The sequence below is a fragment of the Pteropus alecto genome, unplaced genomic scaffold (genome assembly GCF_000325575.1).
Source record: "Pteropus alecto unplaced genomic scaffold, ASM32557v1 scaffold3, whole genome shotgun sequence".
In the NCBI taxonomy this organism is placed as follows: Eukaryota; Metazoa; Chordata; class Mammalia; order Chiroptera; family Pteropodidae; genus Pteropus; species Pteropus alecto.
This window is the reverse complement of record NW_006442484.1, coordinates 28,263,022-28,282,893: the sequence shown is the minus strand read 5'-3', so window position 1 is coordinate 28,282,893 and position 19,872 is coordinate 28,263,022. Positions and strand designations below refer to the sequence as shown.

Genomic DNA, 19,872 nt, shown 5'->3' with positions numbered 1-19,872 from the left:
TACAGCATGCCATTCTTTTCATTATTCCTAAAGTTTCTTAGCCCTTCCTTAATGCCATAAATATTCCTCCAGATTTTAAAATATGCAACAGGGTAATATTGTCTTGTCATGTAATATGAAGTGTAAGGGAGATTAGCAGCTTTTGACATGAATGTAGATAGACCTTTGGAAGAGTATGCTATAAAATCTAGGATTATATTTCAGAGGACAATTTCTCTGAAAGGTAAGAACTTGTCTTTTTGGTTTTTCTTACTCTGTTCCATATATGAGTTATCAAAACTGAAACTCATCAAGCCAGTTTCAGTTAATACTTTAGTTTCTGCATCAACAAGATAGGAGTAATTATAGCTTTCTCACAAATTCTCAAGGAAGTAATGAGGAATATAAGATAACATCTGGTTTGGTCTTAAGACTTTACTGGAGTGAGGCAATACAAAAAAAAACAAGTTACTGCTTTGAAAAGAAGAGCTGAGGAGAAAAAACAAGTAGGCCAAAATGTCTTCCAGTCAAATTAAAAATACAATATTAGTTCTCAAGCTGTGCATATAAGAGTAATCTGTGGATACTGAAATATTTTTGGATTCAAGGAAGAAATGTGGAGAAGAGAATATCTCATTCAAATATAGACTTTTCATTCCCGTTGTGAATCTTTCCAGAAGTGAAGCAAATGGTAAAGTTTTGTGAATTAACAAAAATAAGGTTAAAAAGTTGATTTTTTTTCCCTGCTCTGCTCCAGTATTCGCCTTCCCCCTTATAAAAGGCAAGTCAAAAATAAATAAATAAATAAATACAAATACAAATACATATAAAGTAAAAAGGGAAAGCCTCTTGTTTATCCTTTCTTCCAGACTGGTATCTATGTCTATATTTTCTAGCACATGTGAATATGCATACGTATGTCATTTTATAAAATAAAAAGGGACTCACTCTTTTGTATCTTGCTTTATTCACTCAACCATATAACATACGTGTCTTTCAATAACTGCTAGAGTATTCTACCATGCAGATATATATAACTTGAGCACTAAAGAATGTATTTCTTTTTAAAATAAGGACTCCTTTAAGGGTAATTTTTACTCCCCTGTTTTATTTCTGCCTGAAAAGCATTTCTAATAACAATATATGTTTGCTTTTAGTTACTTGAATAGAAACAAACCTCCTTAAACTTTACTACATCTGCTTATGGTTTCTCCCCTCAGTGTAGTATATAATTTTACCACTGAGCTCCATCTTCTGTAACCACATAAAACGAAAAAGAAACAAGCCAAGTTTTACTTACGTTACCGCATACTGAGCAAATGATAGATACTCCACTAGAACATCAAGACCTTTGTTTTCTTCATTCAAAAACTCTCTGACCCATCTGTTGGGGGGAAAAAAAAGTTATTGGGGAACTTCATCACATGCTCTGCCACAATAGGCCACAGTGAAAACTTTTGTTTTTCTACCACAAACATTCATTGCCTGAAAGGAAATACACAGAAAGGAGGCCTGGACTCTATCACATGAGGTAGGAGCTTTTGGATACGACAACTAAGAAAATCACGACATTTCAATGTGCGAGAATAGGGGGCAAAAGGAATATGTCTGCCTTCTTTGCATTTTACTCCTTAAGAGACTTAAGATAACCTATAAGAAATTTTCTAAAAAAGGAACTTGCTAAATGTACTTTTTCTACCATAACTGATCCACAGCCTGCTTGTTAAAGCAGCCAAGACTACACAGGGAATGAGGGAGGCTGGGGACATGACGACATAACCACTGAAATCCAGGCATGAGTCCAAATTCACATTCAACTCTTTCTTGGCACACTAAGCTGCAGAAAACACTAACCTACCAATGAGAAACCAGTGTTTATGGGCTTCTGGAAATTCAATAAGGATGATTTGCTTAATTTTTTCCATGAATGCTAAAACTTTTTAAGAAGTTGCAGGCACCAAACACCATCATCAAAGCTGAGACGTGACAAATATCATGTTTTTTTTTAAGTCATTTTAAAATAGTATCATCTTGCATTTGAATGATGGATTTAAATGTAGTTCACTGTATTTTACATATTTTTATTCATTATTTATAATAACTCCTAGAGATTAAATAGAGTTGTCAAACAGAAACTTCAGGTACTGAGGATAAGTAGCTGTTACCCCATCTTACAGATTTCTTCCAATACTTCCATCTTCAAAGACATGTGAAGCCTTTAAGCCTTTGCTAGATTGGAAATGCTAACAAATAATAAATAAAAAGGTCTGCTACTATCACAGGAATAAAACTTGTGGTACATCTCCCAATGGTATTCCAAAATGGTTGCCTTCTTCCATGCACACCAAGCCAATGAGATCCACCAGCTGTGGACACGATAGCTACAATGCAAGCCAGTGTTGAGAGCTGTTAGAACAACATTAGGACAATCCTACTGTGTATCCTTGAGGAGAATCAGCCCTTTGAGGTCTTTGTCTTAAAGAAAAAAATCTGGTGAACTCAGGATGGCTGTTTTCTATTTTTGTTTTTTAAAGGATGTTTTCTTTGCTTTTGTTTTATCCTCAAAGTTCACTTTCTTTTAGTCCTGTCATCTCCATGATGTAAATTCTGGTCTGCAGGTAGTTTCCAACAGGCAGTAAGATGGGAAAAGAAGACAGCTTGTTTCGTATTTTCCCCTAAGAGCCGCAGGCAGACTATCATAAAATGTATGCACTTAATATAACCACCCGGAAGGAAATAACATTTAATTTAAAAGAGACCTAGAGTGGCAACAATGACGAAGAAAACACCACCCACTGGACTTCACAAAGTGGCTTTGTTATAAGAACAGACCAAAACTAACAGGGCTGGCTACTGGTCCAGGCTGAAGCTTCACTGTGAAAGCATCACATACACCGTCTCATGGCTTCTACTTATTTTCATTTGATTTGATTTAATTACTCACTCTGCAGCTAAATCTCCGGAGATACTGGACACTTTTAAGCACTGATAAATAGAAGCTTAGAAATAGTAAAAGGTTTTTTTTTTCTTTTTACAACTGGTAGGAGACTAAAGAAAGGCTGAAACTCACTATGAAAATCAGATGACTAGCTGCTCCTGAAATTCAAGCCCCTCGGCTTCTCTCAGGTCTCTCCATTGGTCTGGCATCCAGGCTCTGACTGTAGGATTTAAACTGGCCCTCGGTGATGGGTGCACAGCAAGAACCCCCAGATCTGGGCCTGAGGGTCATCTTTTTAATTGGAGAAGTCACCACAAGGACCAGATTTTTCAGGGCAGTCTCGGTTCTACATAATCTATCCCAGTGCCCCATGAGAGTACTCTAATTTCAGAGTTGAGGGGAAAAAAAGCCATTTAGTTCCTTCTGGTTGATCTTCCAGACACTGACCCTAAAGAGTAAAGATGGTCCAGGACACCCCAAGGACCTGTCACTGTCCCAAGCACTAACATATCCATCTCACTTAGAAAGTTCAGCCACAAACTGGATAGGAGGAAAATGACTCAGAGATAATAAAATTAAAAAGAAGAGGATGGAAAAGAAGGAGAGGGGAAGGAAAGAAGGGGAGGAAAGAGCCAAGTACAGCTTGAGCTACAATTCTCTTGACTCAAAACGCTAACATACACATATTTTGATGCAGGGCTAAAAACTATTAATTAGCTTCTCTTACTTCAACTCAATGCACTTATCGTTACCCCTACTCCCAATTTCTGACTTTGAGCAAAAGTGCCTTAAAACCAACTTTCGAAATGAAAGGCAGGAGCCAGCTGCTCAGCTCCTAAAAAGCTGACTAGAGAGTAACTATGTCCTGCCTTGGAAAGGTTTAACTTCCTGCAGTTAACCTTTTTTTTTCTTTTCTTTTTTGTAAGCTACAAGATATTCCCTGGGTCCTTAATCTGGCCCAGAAACCCCTAAGTGATTCAGGAAAGAAGATAAAAATTCATCATGGTTCACTATCTTACCTTCTCTGTCAATTGACATCAGGTAAGCAAAGTCATTTCAACAAAAAAGCTATGAATTATAAGAAGGAAAAAAAAAAAGGCTTCACTTTTCCCCTGTCCTCTCAATCCCTAACCCTTCCACACTTGGGATATTCTGTATGGAGAAAACAGAGGTGAGAGTAAACTCTATGGAAATGAAAGAAGATGGAAAGAAAATAGGTGAAGATGAGAAAAAGCAACCTTCAAAGCAGTTTCTTGAATCTAAAGGCATTTAAAAAATGGATGCCTCATTCTGCAGATTTATATATATGATCATGCAATGGAATAACAGAAATTTAGGTTCCTGCAGTCAATTTCCATTTTCACCTCTGTGGATGCTACACACACTTTTTTATATATTACCAATATGCAAACTGCTTCAAATTGGGTAATTATAGGTTTGGGAAAGCAGAATTATTTCTGATTCTGACAGCATGCATCACTCACTAAGTGCCTCACAGATTCACTGTAATTACCATGTTGTAAATGTGAATTAGGCAAATTCCAAGTAGCTGCTCAGGAGCTGGAAGAGACTGTGGTCATGAAAAACAGCTCTGGAAAAACCTTTACTTAAGAAAGTAGTTGTTTTTGTCACTGTGCTGACACTTGCACTGATGGTACAAAACAACTGTAGGTAAAACTGCTGCCACCAAAGAATATACCTATTGTCTTCTCCATCCCATATACTCAAGAAGGGGAAAAAAAGTCAGCTTCACTTAAACTGTCCTTAGTGAATAAATAAAAACTATTGATTTATTAAAGCTTCCTCCTTGAGTATACATCTTTTTAATTTTCTGTGTGATAAGATGAAAAACCCACAGAAAGCACATCTGCTGCCCATCCAAGTTCCACAGCTGTCTTAAGGAAAAGCACTTGTGCAATTATCTGAGTTGCAAACTGAACTATCACTTTACACGGAATGTAAAATGCCTGACAAACTGTGCTTATTCTGTCTTCGGTATTTGGTATTTTCTCAAAAGTGAATGAAGTGAGTCTGTCATTCCGAGGAAAACAACTGACATTATTTGTGTCGCTGATAAAATCTGAGCCCTTGAACACAAAAAAATAGAACTTTAGAACACTTGTATTCAACACCATTAGCCTGACAGCTTCTCAATACTTAAAAGCATGTTCTGAAGAGAATGGTGCTTGTAACAAACATGATTGTTTGTATAGGGTAGAATAAAATTTGCTGATGTTTAAAAGATCAGAATAATTCAGTGAAACAATATTTTCCAAATGACCAATTTGTATTGTTACAAAATAATGATGGGTAAAAAGACTCATTCTAGTGCAAGACAGTAAAACAGATTTTAGTCTAACAGTAAAAAAGCTCATTGATACGGTATCAGATTTCATACTGCAGCTAACTTTAAGAACTGCCACTTCTTGAATTTTCATGTAATATCAAAGAAGAATATCCAAAAAATCGGAAAAGGTTATTTAAAAACTCTTTTTTCCAAGTGTGTATCTGTGTAAGGCCAGGTTTTCGTCATATATAGCAACCAAAAGAACACATCACAACAAAGTGAATGCAAAGATATGAGAATCCAACTGCCTTCTATTAACAAGACACGGATTTGTAAACATGTAAATCAATGCCAGTCTTGCCATTGATTTTTTTTTTCTTTTTTTTGCTTTGGAAAATAATTTATTTTTATGTAACATTATGTGTGCTATGTTTATACTTTATATTTACATATTTATACTTATTAAATATTTATTATTAAATTTTATTAAATAAGCATATTTAAAATGTATAAATGTATCCATTTAAATTTCCAATATTATAAAAGTTAATAGATAAAACCCACATTAATAAAAGCTTATTGGGGCTCAAAATAATTTGAGAGAGCAAAGAAGTCCTAAAATTTAAAAATTTGAGAACTACTGGTTTTCTATAACGGGCTTTAGATTCGAATGTATCTAGGTTCGAATCTCAGTGCTTCTGAGTTGTGTGGACTTGAGCAAGATACTTAAATAGCTGACTCAGTTTTCTCATGTGTAAAACAGAGGTTCAGAGGTAAAAAGCAATAATAAAAAGATTGCGCAGTAAGTAAATAAAACCACACATGTAACGTGCCTAATACAGGGTTTAATAAATGATAAAACGATTATGATCTTGAGAATTTCCAAAAAGCACCATCAAAGAATGAATTAATTATAGGATGGCTTGATGCATGTGCCCTCCCACCCCCACCCTGCCCCATACATGTTTTATGCCTCTTAAAACCAGCCTTAGTTATTCTTTTCTCTTTCTCCTTTTGGCCTGGCCCAGCCCACACTGTTTCACAAAGCAGCAGGGAGTCCAGTAGTGAATTTGTCACTGAGTACTGCCTTGGTTCCTTTCCTTTTCTACAAATCTCCTCCTCCCCCTGCCAATTCATACATTCCTCCTACAACCTCATGCCCATGCCATCAACTCTCCTAGTGAGATAAAGTGAAATGAGCATCTTCCAGAATTTCTATGACTTTGTAGTCAAGGATGAAAATTAATTTTCTATCATAACAGGGAATTTTATGAAAATAAATTACCTGCAAGGAGAGAGAGTCTACACTTCAGTTCCATGAAATAAAGCCCATAAATCTATCTAGCTCACCACCCTTGCCATCACTTGAATCTTATCACCCTGACATCCAAAACATCATGACATGTGCCTACTCACACTACACAGCCAAAGTGTTTCAACATGACTTGTCTCCTTTCAAGGGTATTTCCAGTCATTTCAAGATCTTGGATAAGTCATAATCCAATTCTTTTACATTATTAGAGCTCCAACGAGTAAGTGAATGAGATTATTTCTAGTCTAATTCTTATTTCAATTTGGCTCAAAGAAAATTAATTTTCTTTCTCAGAAGATTGCTCCATTTATAGAGTTTTAGGCTAACATCAAAACTCAAAACAAACCCTTTGCTTGACAAAGCTGTAGCTTGAAATGTTATCTCAGCAAAGCCCCAGACTTTAGCCTTGAAATGCAAGCATGTGCCAAGAATTTTTAGGGCAAGTAGATTTTAAATGTGATTCTTCCTTTTAATTTCTGGGAATCAATCTCCTAGGCGTCGGAGTCATTTTAGACAGAGAAGGCAACGTTCTCTGCATGGAATTCCTTTGGGACATATTACATAATATTGCTTAATTATTACCAGATACATTTTCAAGAAGCATAACAAACAGTTATCCTATATTGAGTAATTATTATTTATTAAATCCTATATTAGATCTTCTGTTATCTCATTTAATCCTTGCAACATTCCTATGGAATAAGTACTATCCTCATTTCATAGATGAGAAGTTAACTTAGGGTCATATGGTTAAGTACAAAGAGTTCATATAACTTATCTTAGGTCAAATAACAAATAAGGGGGGGAGGGGACACTGCAAAAATCTGAACCAAGATCTCTCTTTCCAGAAGGCAAATAGGCACCCAATTACCTCTGTTATGGAACCTCAAAGAGTGCATTAATTCCGTGGATCTCTTATAGAGCACCCTGCATTCTAAGAATCCCTCATTGTAGTAACTGATTATTTTCACATCATTGAATAACTTTTCAGAATATTTCCAATCAAATGAAGTCAAGCCAGTTAGTTTCCATAATGAAGAGTCCAGTTCAGGTTTGGGTTTTCAGGACAGGCAAGATAGGTCGAAATTCTAGTGTGTGGCTTCATTCCATACTGCCATGTAAGGTTATGCCAGTAACTGGTTACACACAACTAGATAATGCAGCGCTGTGATTTTTTTCTGCTGCTAAAGCCAAAGCTTTCCAAGTGTTCCACATAGGTGGCAGACAAGGGAAAATTTCAGCTGGAGAAGATGAAAGGAATGTAAGAATCTTTCAACATGCCTATAGTATCCTAAACAACAAACCACTCCAATTGCTTGCAGATTTGCACTGGCTTCAACCCAACGCGGGCTCTAGTATTCAGCCAACTTTGTATTGAAAATGATCATCTTGCTTTGGTATTTGATGGTCAATTTCACCTTATGCCAGCAATGCTTGAAGAAATGCTTCTTGACAATTTGTAGAAATCCTGGCTGCAGTTCATTCCACAACTTTCAGTCAAGAAGTGGTGCCAACTGTTTAGGGTCAGACCTTACCAAATGGAATCTAGCTCCTGATTCACAAATATTGGAAAGTACTTGAATTTCCAAAGCTTGGATGCCCAACTGTTTTAAATCACCACCACTTTCACTCCCAATAGATGAGCAGCGTTGCTTTGAACCCAGAGCCCTGGTTATCTTATTTCCTTTCAGGGACAGAGCTGCCAGATGAGGCTACATTAGAAAAAGAACACAGCATTTTGAACCAACGCACCTGGCTCTACAGCTGTCGACTTTGTGGGATTCACTCACCTTCTCTGGTCCTTAAATCTTTTAATCTGTAAAATGAGGGACTACGTAATCCTTAATTTCTCTTCCAGGTCTAAATCATGATGTTATGATCCATTTTTCTATAGCCTATTTACTGGGACAAAGGTGCTTTTCAAGTTTAGTTAGAATCAGTTCATTTTTCAAATACTTCATTGTCAAGGTGACAAAGGTGCAAAGTTACCCTTTAGGAAATGAACATTCGCGCTCAGACTCCATCTCCTATAAATCAACCTTGCATATCTGCAATTTAAAAACGCTAATTCTCACACGTGTGTGCACGTGCACGCACGCACACATACACAGTGCAGTTGAGAAACCTCCAGTCTTGATGTTTTCTAAGACTTCTTCCACTGTGAACAGTACACAAGCCTGTGAGTCCTCATTTACATTATCATAAATTCCAAGTTAATGAGTCAAAATTAATAACTTTAAATACCACCTAAACTTAGACTCTCTATAATTCTATGTACAGTTATAGCAATTGATGTTTCATGCATTATATTGAACTTACAAGCACCTTATTTGAATAAGTTTGCAATTGATTATTTCTTTAATTGAATTGTGTAGATGATATAAATAAAACGTTAACATTTTGTTGCTAAAAAGGCTTATTCTGAAATAACTGTGAAAATTAACACATTTGAATGGCTTGTAACAAACACCATCTAAAGCAGAAGTACACTGTTATTTATGTAATATATTTATTTTACAGAATAGTCTGTAAAACTATAAAATAATATACATGTCTTTTCCAAAAGACCTGCAAAGAATGCCACAGGGGAAAATTCTAAAAGTTCTAAAGTCTTCTCAATGTAAAACTCAAAGAATGAAAACCCAATGGATTAAACGATTTGTTGGGTGTTAAACAAAGTTTAGACTTAGAGATCTTCCAGGATCTCCATCTGCATTACTTCTTGCAGGGTTCCTGATTTGCCAGGGAATTATTATGCACACGAGACCAAGCACTTATCGCTGCATCCAAGCAAAAAACTTTAGAATGGTTATAAATACCCACAATCGAGGTCTGCCTGTCCTGCTTCTATTGATTCTCGTACAGTGAACAATTCCAGCACTAACACAAGTTTTGCCCATCTAAACTTCAGTCTGCTAGCTTAGAATGAACAGTAAGGAAGCATAACTCTTTGCATGTGATTCGGTCACTTTGTAAAGTGTCCAAAAGCCGTAGAGCTAAAATGTTAAATGGGCACACTTACCCAATATGGTTGGTTCTTAAAGAAATTTCCAGTTCTCTTAGCACTTGTGTGGATTCTTGAACACGCCGTCTGAATTTCTATAATTCAAAAACACATATTCCCACAAAACATATTTTAGCAACTGCTATAACTGCAGCTTACTTGTAACAAGTTTAACACATTAGGAAAATATCTCTGCTTCTAAAGTAGGCTTCTCTCACATTTCTTTTAGCAAAGCACACAATTTTTTCTCATCATGAAAATCAGCTTATATGAAAGGACTGGGAAAAATTACTTATTTCATGTACTTTGAGTAAGGAAATTTTCTTTTCCCAATTCCACAAAACAACGTTTACCAATATACCTATGTGTTGGGGTCCCTAAGACCGCCCCAGTTTCAGTGACCTATGGACTCACAGGATGCAGCGTACAGTTGTCCTTATGGCTAGGATTTATTACAGCAAGAAAATACAAGGCACAGTCAGCAAAGGGAAATGATACCCGGGGTGAAGTCTGGAGCCAACCAGATACAAGCTTCTAAGAGTCTTCTCCCAGAGGAGTCACAAATGACAAAACTCGTGAAATGTTGTCTACCAGGGAAGCTCATTAGAGACTCAGTGCCCAGGGTTTTTATTGGGGGCTGGTCAGGGAGGCACTCTCTGCCTAGCACATACCGAAAGTCCAGACTCCCAGAAGGAAAACAAGCATTCAACTTAAACCATATCGTTGGCATCAACAGTTTAGGCACCGTGAGTCATTCTATCAGGAAATGGTGGGAATGCTCCCGAAATCTAGGTTCTCAGTTGACAACCAAGAGCCAGCCTTGCAAGCAGGCCTTTCTAAGGTGGCAGTCTCAGGCTTTGCTATGTTAATTTTTTTCTGCATGACCTACATTTTCCAAAAATAAATATTCAGAGTTATCTCTGCCCATGAGCCCTCATTTGGAAGGTCCCTCTTCTGGAGCACCTCCCTTCTACTTTCGAAATGCCTTTCCTTATTCCTCTGCCTATAAAATCCCACCAATCCTTCCAGAACTCCCTTAAGTCGATCTTCTTCAATGAATCCTCTTCTGATAGTAAATGTATTTATCCATCTATCTTTTCAAATCTAAATAATCTCCAAGGAATCATTAGGTTGCACTGCACATCAGTTCTCTGGAACACAATTTCCTACACAAACATTTTTTACAGCAACTAAAGTCTTAGGCCACTCTAGAAGAGGGACATTTGATGTACAATGACTTCTAAGAGCTCTACATTCTTCGTCCTACAGACCCGAACCACCTTCATGTTACACTGTTTTTAGGAAAAGTCTTTGGGAATTCTAACTCGAGATATTAGGGACCTTCCTCTGCTGCCACAATTGCAGTATTAACAGGGTTATCCAGCTCCGAAGGCAAAGGCATACAAAGAAAGGAAGGAAAGGAGAAAGTCTGGAAAGGATTCCAGGATATCGGGTGGGGAGAGTCATGCATGCCACAGATGGATCCTGGCGCCCCAGTGAAGACCTAGAACCCTGTCACCCTCTTCTCTTCTGAAGGCCTTTTGCTTCTCCCCCAACTGCTTCTCACCCGGGCCAAAAGTATCACAATTTCCCCCTGGTTGCCATCCCTAAAACACCCTTAAAGACTTTCTCAGATTTTAGAATGTAGGTACAGTGAAAAATACAAAATAAAAGCACCTCTGATGCTTTAAAAAAAAGAAGAGCAGGCCTCTTTTTGTCAGGAAAAGCCTTAAAAATGGCAAAGAGTCATCTATAGTTTGGAGGGACATCTAAGCCTAGTGCTTCCTGGAGAGTTTTCAAACAAGGAGGGCTGCTGATGAGGTAGAATCCATGGCCACACAGCTGAAGAAACCAATTCCAGGTGTGCTGGCTGCTCCAGAGAGAACGTTCCCATGTCAGAGTCACAGGTCTTGGGCTGTCTGCACATGCACTTTTAGAAAACAACTCAGTGTTCCTGACTATGCATTATGCACAGTTCTGACTTGCTCTCTGAAGCCTTTGCTGGTCCCCTAACTCTGCTTTATGCTTCTTCAGGGCAAGGTCATCCCTTCTAGACATCGTCAGCCACAAGGGCATCCAGGGAAGCACTGAGAACCCAAGAGTAAAAAAGAGGATCTGCTGACAGGCTAATAGGCATATATCAAAACAAAATTCCATCAAAACTCTGTGAGATAATGGAAACGACAATAGCAGATATCATTTATTAGGCATTTACTATGGCAACAGCACGATACCTGAGGTAAAACTAAACTGATCTCACCCCTCTGTTATATTCTTTTGGGAACTGTACAATTTTCAGCTGGACCCTGGACGAGAGAGAAGCCTTGGCACCCACTTAACACATGAACAAGAAATACTAACACTCTGCACTCCTAGAATACATCCAGAATGCATTAGAAGGGAAACTGCGTGCCTGTGGGGACCAGCAACAAGGAGCCGGGCACCGTCTGTTAGCAGTCTCCACCACTGTCCCGGACCGCTCCGTCAGAGGAAGGCCAGGGACAGGCCCACAGAGGCAGCTGAGCCCTAGAGACCTAAACAATAGGTTTCTATTCACAACTGCAGCACCGCAGACTTCTTTCTCCATGGTCAGAAGCCTCTGCGAGCCAGACATGAGCCATCCCAATCCCACCCCGCAAAGCACTGACGAAGAAGTGCCCGGTATTAAATGAGGAGGCTGGTTTGGAGAGTTCTAGTCACAAAGATATCTAATTGAGGCTCTTCCTTCCCTGCCCTAGAGGGTTTAAACCTATTCAGAAGAAAATTTAAGTAGCATATGCTTAAGAAATTTTTTAGAAGACAGCAAATTAAGTATCTTGTATTCAATATAAACAAAAAATTAATGAGTGAAGTATTCAAGGGCTCCAGATGCAGTTAAGGGAAGACTGCTCAGTCTACGCTGTCTGGCTAAAATTGAAAGCCCTGAATTGAAATCTTCCCCACCCCCCAACCCCACATAATACAGCTGAGAATCTTACACTCATTTTAACTGCAAGCCATACCTTATTCCAAACAAAATCTCCTTTTCTTCCAGGCTTTAAGCATGACAATTATGTTGAGTGGAACAGATCATTTCCTACTGCCAGTTCCTGACAGAAATCGTACTAAAAGCAGGGATGGTTCATCCAACATCCATTTTATTTTTGTCTGAGCCAAATGAGCAAGGGTGAAAGATGAGGCCCAGACCAAACAAGGCCATCCAGGTGAACACACATGGTTCAAGGCAGAGATTTCAGGAATGAGGCCAACCCAAACTGACATCTTTGTCTTGGACCTCTTTATTAGGTTATTTGCATGGGAGTAAAAACAATTTCTTAGACTCTTCTTTGTTTTTTGTTTTACAGTCTTTGCCTTAACCCAGAAATAATCTTTCTAAAGGAGAACTGGGACTATGCCAGGAGGAACCCACTTCCCCCCTCCAAGAATCTTCCTCCCTATGGGGTCTGAAGCTGGAGTCTAAGAAACGCTCTCTAGGAGTCAACACGTTTTCTCCTTTCTTTTCAGAATCTGACAAATGTTGCAATAATTGTTTGGGAATGGAACATGCTCTGAGGGGAGCTCTCAGTCTTGTGTACAAGCGTCAACGTTTTGGCCGTGCTCAGCTTGGGGCGAGTATGCCTAATGCTGGGGTCAGAGCCATCGTGCCTGAAGGTTTCTGCCTGGAGATTTCTGAAAATGTTTCTAAAATAGAACCTTGCTGCCCTGTACAAAGAAACAGCCTAGAAAATCACCTGAGGCTTTCAGGTTGTGTTTTGTGTGTATGGATGTGCCTTCATTTAGCCCTATGTAATCTGATTAAATTGAGACTGCTACATCCTTGGGAGGAAGAAACAAAAAAGGAACAAATGAGAATTAAGCAGCTGTCTCATTTAGTGGGGCTGACAGAAACTCTTTTTAAAAAAGAAATGTATGTGCCATATTTGTGAGGAGGAAAAATATTATGATACTTTGACAGGTCTGTTCTTAGAAAATGAGGCTGTCATTCAAGTCACATATGACGTTCTAGTCAATAGCAAAAGTCTACAGTCCATTTTCATCATTATGCCTAGATTTTATTTCTGCTTGCCTACATGTTAACCATAGCACAAAGGGCCAGGAAACTTCCAAAAGGAAATAATAGCTGCTCCCCTTTGTTTGACATTTTTTGGGGGGGGGGGGGAGAGTAGAAGCAAAAGATGAAGAAAAAGATTTTTAAAAAAATACTAGAGCCCTGGAAACAGTGGCTAACTAGGAAAAGTGTGCCTTTCTGCTCTGATGAGTCGCATGTGGAAACAACAGAGAGAATTCAGCTCAAGATATTTTCGCTGCAGACTTCAAAGCGGAAGTGGAAGGTCAACTGAAAATCAAGCGTTATCTGGTGAAGAGTCTCTGTACTCATCTTGAGCAAGGACAGCTCTGCCCTGAGACATCCTAGGACTACCTCGGACCCGCAGGGCTGTGCCAGGCTTTATGCTTTACCACGAGGCATAAGTATAAACCAATTGTGTGGCTGCACAAAGCAGGGCTTGTTTGGAACAGGAGAGAGTCAGCTGAGAATGGAATCAGCTATTCTCTCTTTACCTTCTGGGGGCCAAGAGCAGGGTTAGGATGGGAGAAGCTGCTAAAAGCATCAACACAGGATGTGAGAACACAGCTGGGATGACAATGCTCTAGTGATTTTTCAAGGTCTCTGGAAATGCACCAAGACATGAAAGATAAGCTTTCCTTTTTGCAAGGCCTGCTTTTCTAGGGGCCCAAACACCTCTGCACTGGACTCACTGCCCTGTGTAATTAGAAATGGTAGTGACTCAATAACGATCAGAGGTACATGGCTCCCATCTTAGGAAGTACTTTTAAACACATCCTCACGTGAGAAAGATGGCTTTTTTCTTTGTCTTCTCATGTCGTCTGTCTCCAAAGGTTGTTTTCTTGGAGGCTCTGGCAGAGGTTATAATGCAGAGGAAGGCAGGCCTCCTCCAATGCAGAGGATTCTGCTCGCTAACAGAGAAGCGGCAACAAAGAGTGGAAACAAATCCATCTTACCTTCCTGGTTACAGCTGGATCCAGATAGCCTTTGAGCTTTTGAATGTATGTATGAGGAGGATTCTTCACCTGGAATCGTTCCTGCAGGAAGCACAAAAGTAAAGTAAAAAGCATGACAGGTACGAAGGCATGACAGTCAGCCATGTTCAAACACATTAATGCTGACGATCCAAGGCTGAAATATACCCACAGTAGGAATGTGACCCAGCAGATAATCATTACGTACTAACAGTTTTGACTGTTAATAGTAGATGCTATTATCTTCTCTTTGCATACGAGGAGACTGAAACTCCGAAAAATTCAGTTCTTCCCTAAGCTGACACAGCTGTCCGTGGCACGAGCGGATTCAAACCCATGTCTTCCGTACTCTAGTGTCTATACCGCTTCATAGGGCTCCGAGCTTGCATTCTGGGAATAATGCTCTGCCCAACCTGGTATCAGGCCTTCTTTTACCAGGTCTTCAGTCTATTGCACATTCTTTTGAATATTTCTGAAGTTGGCAAACATTTTTTGATTATTTTATCTTTAAAAAAAAACTTGACTTAAACTGGATAAAACCAATTTGTTTCAAAAATGAGTAATGAGTCTCTTGTTAAGAGACTAGAGTGTGAGTGTGCTTGTGTGCATGTGTGCATGTGTGCATGTGTGCATGTGTGCATGTGCGTGTGCGTGTGCGTGTGTGATCGTTAAAGGGTTCCTAAGGCAGTTCCAAACTGGAAGACCCAAAAAATAGTTTGAGCAAAAACACAATCATTGAAATAAGCATATAATATATATCCCAAGGTGATATTTAAATGTAAATCTGAGGTGGGACCCAAGAATCTGCATGTCTAACAAGTTTTATGCTGATGCTGTGGATGGAGAGGTCATACTTTGAGAAACTCATGCCCATGTGTGTCAGGTTTGATAGACCATGTCCAAAGCAGCATAATTAGCAGTAGTGAAAAACTCGGTAAAACCCAAATGCCCACAAACTATGAAATGGGTAAGTACTTGTATTATGTTCATACAACAGTATATTACGATGGAAATGAATACACTGTATTTCATGTACTGCATTCTCCTGTGTGGACTGATGGATCTTATAAGCCTGATCTTATAAGACAAAAAGAACATACGATTTCATTTACATGGATCTACACAACAGGCAAAAATAAACTTTAATGCCTGGGACACATATATATATTGATTTTGTGTATAGAAAGAGAGAAGGAGGGAGAAAGAAAAGGAAAGAGGGAGAAGGTGAGAGGGAAAAAGGGAGGGAGAGGGAAGGAGGGATGCCATTAACAAAAATAATAGTTGAAGAGGGACGAGGTGGGGGAAGGGAAATACAGAGTAATCCTGAAAGGCCAGCAATGTTCTATTTCTGATCGAAGTAGCAGTTACACAGGTGCTGGCTTTATCCTACTTATTATGCTATTCTTAGGTTTCACAGCCTTTTCTGTACATGTGCTATATTACACACCCAAAAAAACATTTAAACACATCAGCTCTAAAAGGAAAGACAAAGATTCATCATGAAATCAGGACAATTCTCATCAGGTTCTCCTTTATCTACAACTCAAAAGACATTTTCCTAGTAATTTTTTTAAAACTGATTACTGCTTATGCCACAATGAAATTTTGTAGTATTTCACAACACAGACACTGGCCAGCATGTTTAAGCATTTGTTTATCCCATATAAATTGTATTTCCCAATGCAGGGAACCACAACATTCTTCCTGGTCCACTTAATTCTTGCTCACTTACATATTTAGAAATGCTAAAGATCATCTTACTACTATCAAAAAGATAATCTTATTAGTGAAAGTATATTTTATTATTGTTTAATGTTTTAAAATAGGGGGAAGTGGCTTGTAGTAAAATACCTATCAATAATTTCTCTTTATTTAAAAAATGATCAGGGTGAATTTAATAGCATATAAATCATATCTCAACAAAGCTGTTAACAAAAGATTAGCATATTGTTTCTAATTATTCCCCCAAATTCTCTATCCTAAGAGCGATTCTTAAATAACAATTCATAAGTAACATCTCTAGTGCCATTGCTGTGTTTATGTATAAAGTCCTTTTTTTTTTTTTAAAATCACCATCACTTCACTAAGGGATCAGATAGAATCCAAGTGCCATTGGGTTTTAGCAATAGCTCAGCTGAAGGCTAAAATAATCACAAAAAGCTCTGGTCTGAAAAATGAACTGATAAGCTATCGAGAAATCAGTTACTATTTCCAACCTTGCGTATAACAGTTGATGCCAGAGCTATATTAGGATATAATAAAACTTATGCTTTTTAATAACAATCCAATTATCCAATCTCTTAAAAATCCTATGACCAGTGACAATGTAATGTTCTCACTTCTGTTACAGAAACCAATTACTTCTAAATATAAGGTCCTTAACACATGAACCTCAAGGAATTTTAACTGTCGCTAATGTAGTATTTGCTTGAGGACCTAAAATTTGAATGTGTGGACAGCTGCTGAGCCTTCTAATGCTTGTTCTTTTTAGGCAATGTGACAATAAACAAAAGTCATGTTTATTCCTTTAAAATAACAAAATCTGATTGAATACAACATATAACATTGGCATAGTGAATCCCATTTCTGATAGTCCAATGAACCTTTGTCCATTTCTTACTTAAGATTAGGGTGACCTAAAAAGGCTTTCTCAAATATATACATTTACTGGTCTTGTAAAGATTTCCCTATCATCATTCCCCTGAAATTATGGACAAGGTCTAAATTTAATACACTCATACTTTTTCAACCATGCTTATTAGCATTTACTGTTATGTTTTAGGCACATTTTTTGTTTGTTTGAGTAACTTACTAATGTATTTCCAAGAAACAGAAAATGAATACACCTAATGCTTTAAAAAACAGTAGGTTGACATTATAGCTACTTCTCAGAAAATTCAGCCTATATCCAGGGATTCAAATAAAACTTCTATGGCAGAAGAATATGAAGCCCCAATCATTTTCCTAAAACTTGAGGTTGTTCATCTAATCTCAAAAGGAGCTGCTGTTTGAGTTATAAATCCAGCATCTGGTTCATCGAACCTTTTCTCTGTCTCTTCAATATGAACATTTGGATAACAGAAACATTTGAGGGAATACACTGAAAAATTTCAGCACCTTGCCAAAACACATTTTTATTGTGAAGAACTCTGGACAAGTTATTGACATCATATTTATTTAAATTAATAATTTTTCTCTATTAGAATTTTTGATTTTGAATTGAAACCCAAAACGTCCTTGGCTGGCAGTTTTCCATCACCCCATCTCCCACGTGCTATTTTCAACAACTGGTTACCTGCTTGCTCAGCATCACTGATGTGGAGAGCTTACAGAAATTAAGTCCTCTGCTTGAGTTACATGATACAGAAATATACATAGGGATAAAAAATATTCTTTAATTACAGTGATTTGTCGATATGGATTTATAAGCCGTCTGAAAGTCTTTAAAATATAAATTTCTTTCAAAATGTCTTATCAGTACAACATCACCACCACCCTGACCTCTTGCCATTTATCTCTTTGTATGATCAAATTTTCCTCACGAAATATTTCTTGATGGGAAATAACAACTGTTCTGGGGTTTTTAAATCATTCCCCATAAGCATTCACACTGGCCCCAAAAAAGAGCCCAAAGCCAATTCAGGCACCTGGCCAGAGACTGCACTGGGAGAAGTGGCTGGGAGAAGGAGGGGAGAATAGGCCTTAGAATCAGAATCTTCATTAAGCTTCTGTGTTGTTTGCAAATATTTTACTCGATAGACTGTTAGGATTTCAATGTCTCTGGTAATAATTAGGAAATTTCTTCTCACTGCTAAAACTTCATTTATGCAAGCTCAGGAACACAATTACCTTTGCATCTGAGGCAGCACTTTTGTTTCTCAAAGGTTAACTTATCTTTTAATAACTTTCCAGTTTATCATATTCTTTACACCACTTAGCTCACTCAAGCCTCCCTGTGTGTCAAGTCGATATTAACTCCATTTTATAGGTGGAGGAACTGAGGTTCAGATATTAAATGACTTTCCTTAAATCACACTCATACACACCTGCGCACACACACAACACAGGTCAAGGATTCAAACTCAACTTTTCTGCATCTCTGATCCTTGTTCTTTTCACCACGCTGCAATAAGTGTGCTCCTCTTGCTTTTTGATAAAAGTTTTTAAAAGGGTAGAAACATCTTTTCTTCTCTGAGTCCCAATATATGGAAGAATGCTTGGCACAGTTAGTCCTTAATAATGTTCAAAGACTTACATTTCTTTTAAATGTCATACACAAGTCACTTTTCTCATAAATTAAAGGTAACTTTTTCAAAGTTTAAAAGTACACAAAGAAATTGTAAACACTCTGTACAGATCATACAGCCAATGCTAGACATAAGTCAGCCAAACTAATGTCATAGCTGAAGAACATCTGCTGTAAGCCTGTGTTGTACCTCTAATGGCTCCGAAACTGCCTAGTGCCTTACATTATCATACATTTCTCATTAACTCAATCCACTAAGGCTTATGTTCACCTCCCCTCTCCCCAAAGGCCACCAGGAAGGTTAGGTGGCCTACACGCCAGCACAGCCTGCATGTAAGTAAAAGACAAAGCAGTTACTGGTCTTCATTTAATGACTAAAGTTCATCTACTGCAACCCAAAATGGAAAACCAGGCCATTTCTAAAGGAACTAACTAAAGGGTTGTATTAAGAAGTATATTAAGTTCATTAGGTCAGCCACAACAGATGGAATTCACCAGCTATGCTACTGGCTATGTGTCTTCCCTATTAGACACAGACAGGCAGCCTTAGGTTCTTTCTAACCAGCCGAACTGTTTCTTTGGTGCCTCCCTCCCTCCATGCCCGTCTTTCTCCACCCAAATCTAATAAAGTTTGTCACTGAAAGCCTTCCTGCATAAAGGATTAGAACTGGACACTCCACTCATCTAGCAAAACATTTATAATCCTTTGTATCCACTCTATCCATGCACATAATTACATAATAAATTACTTAATTGAGGTTAATTTGGTGTTAACTGGACTTACACCAAGCATGTTAAAAGCATTTCCGCTCTATAAATTATATTTGGATAGGCAGCTCCAAAATCAAACAGAATTTCACTCTAAATTTGTCTTACATCTTAATATTCTTACGTTTAAGGAATGAAATTATAGCAAGATATCTGAGAATAAAAGAAGTCTCTGGGAAATGGATGGCTCACGGGGGACATAATGCCGAGTTTCTCTCCTTGCTTGGGATGGCTACAGGGCCACTGGCTCTATTTCAGTAGTGTATTAGCAGAGCTACATAAACTGCTTAAACATCCT

At 38.2% G+C, this 19,872-nt stretch overlaps 1 protein-coding gene across 1 annotated transcript in view; it reads right to left on the bottom strand.

The window, feature by feature from the left end:
* FMNL2 (formin like 2) overlaps nt 1–19,872 on the bottom strand; it is a 260,260-nt gene that overhangs the window by 81,295 nt on the left and 159,093 nt on the right. Inside the window, 3 exon segments of the mRNA XM_025039419.1 lie at nt 1,280–1,363; nt 9,539–9,615; nt 14,543–14,623. Coding sequence (XP_024895187.1) covers nt 1,280–1,363; nt 9,539–9,615; nt 14,543–14,623 — 242 coding nt within the window.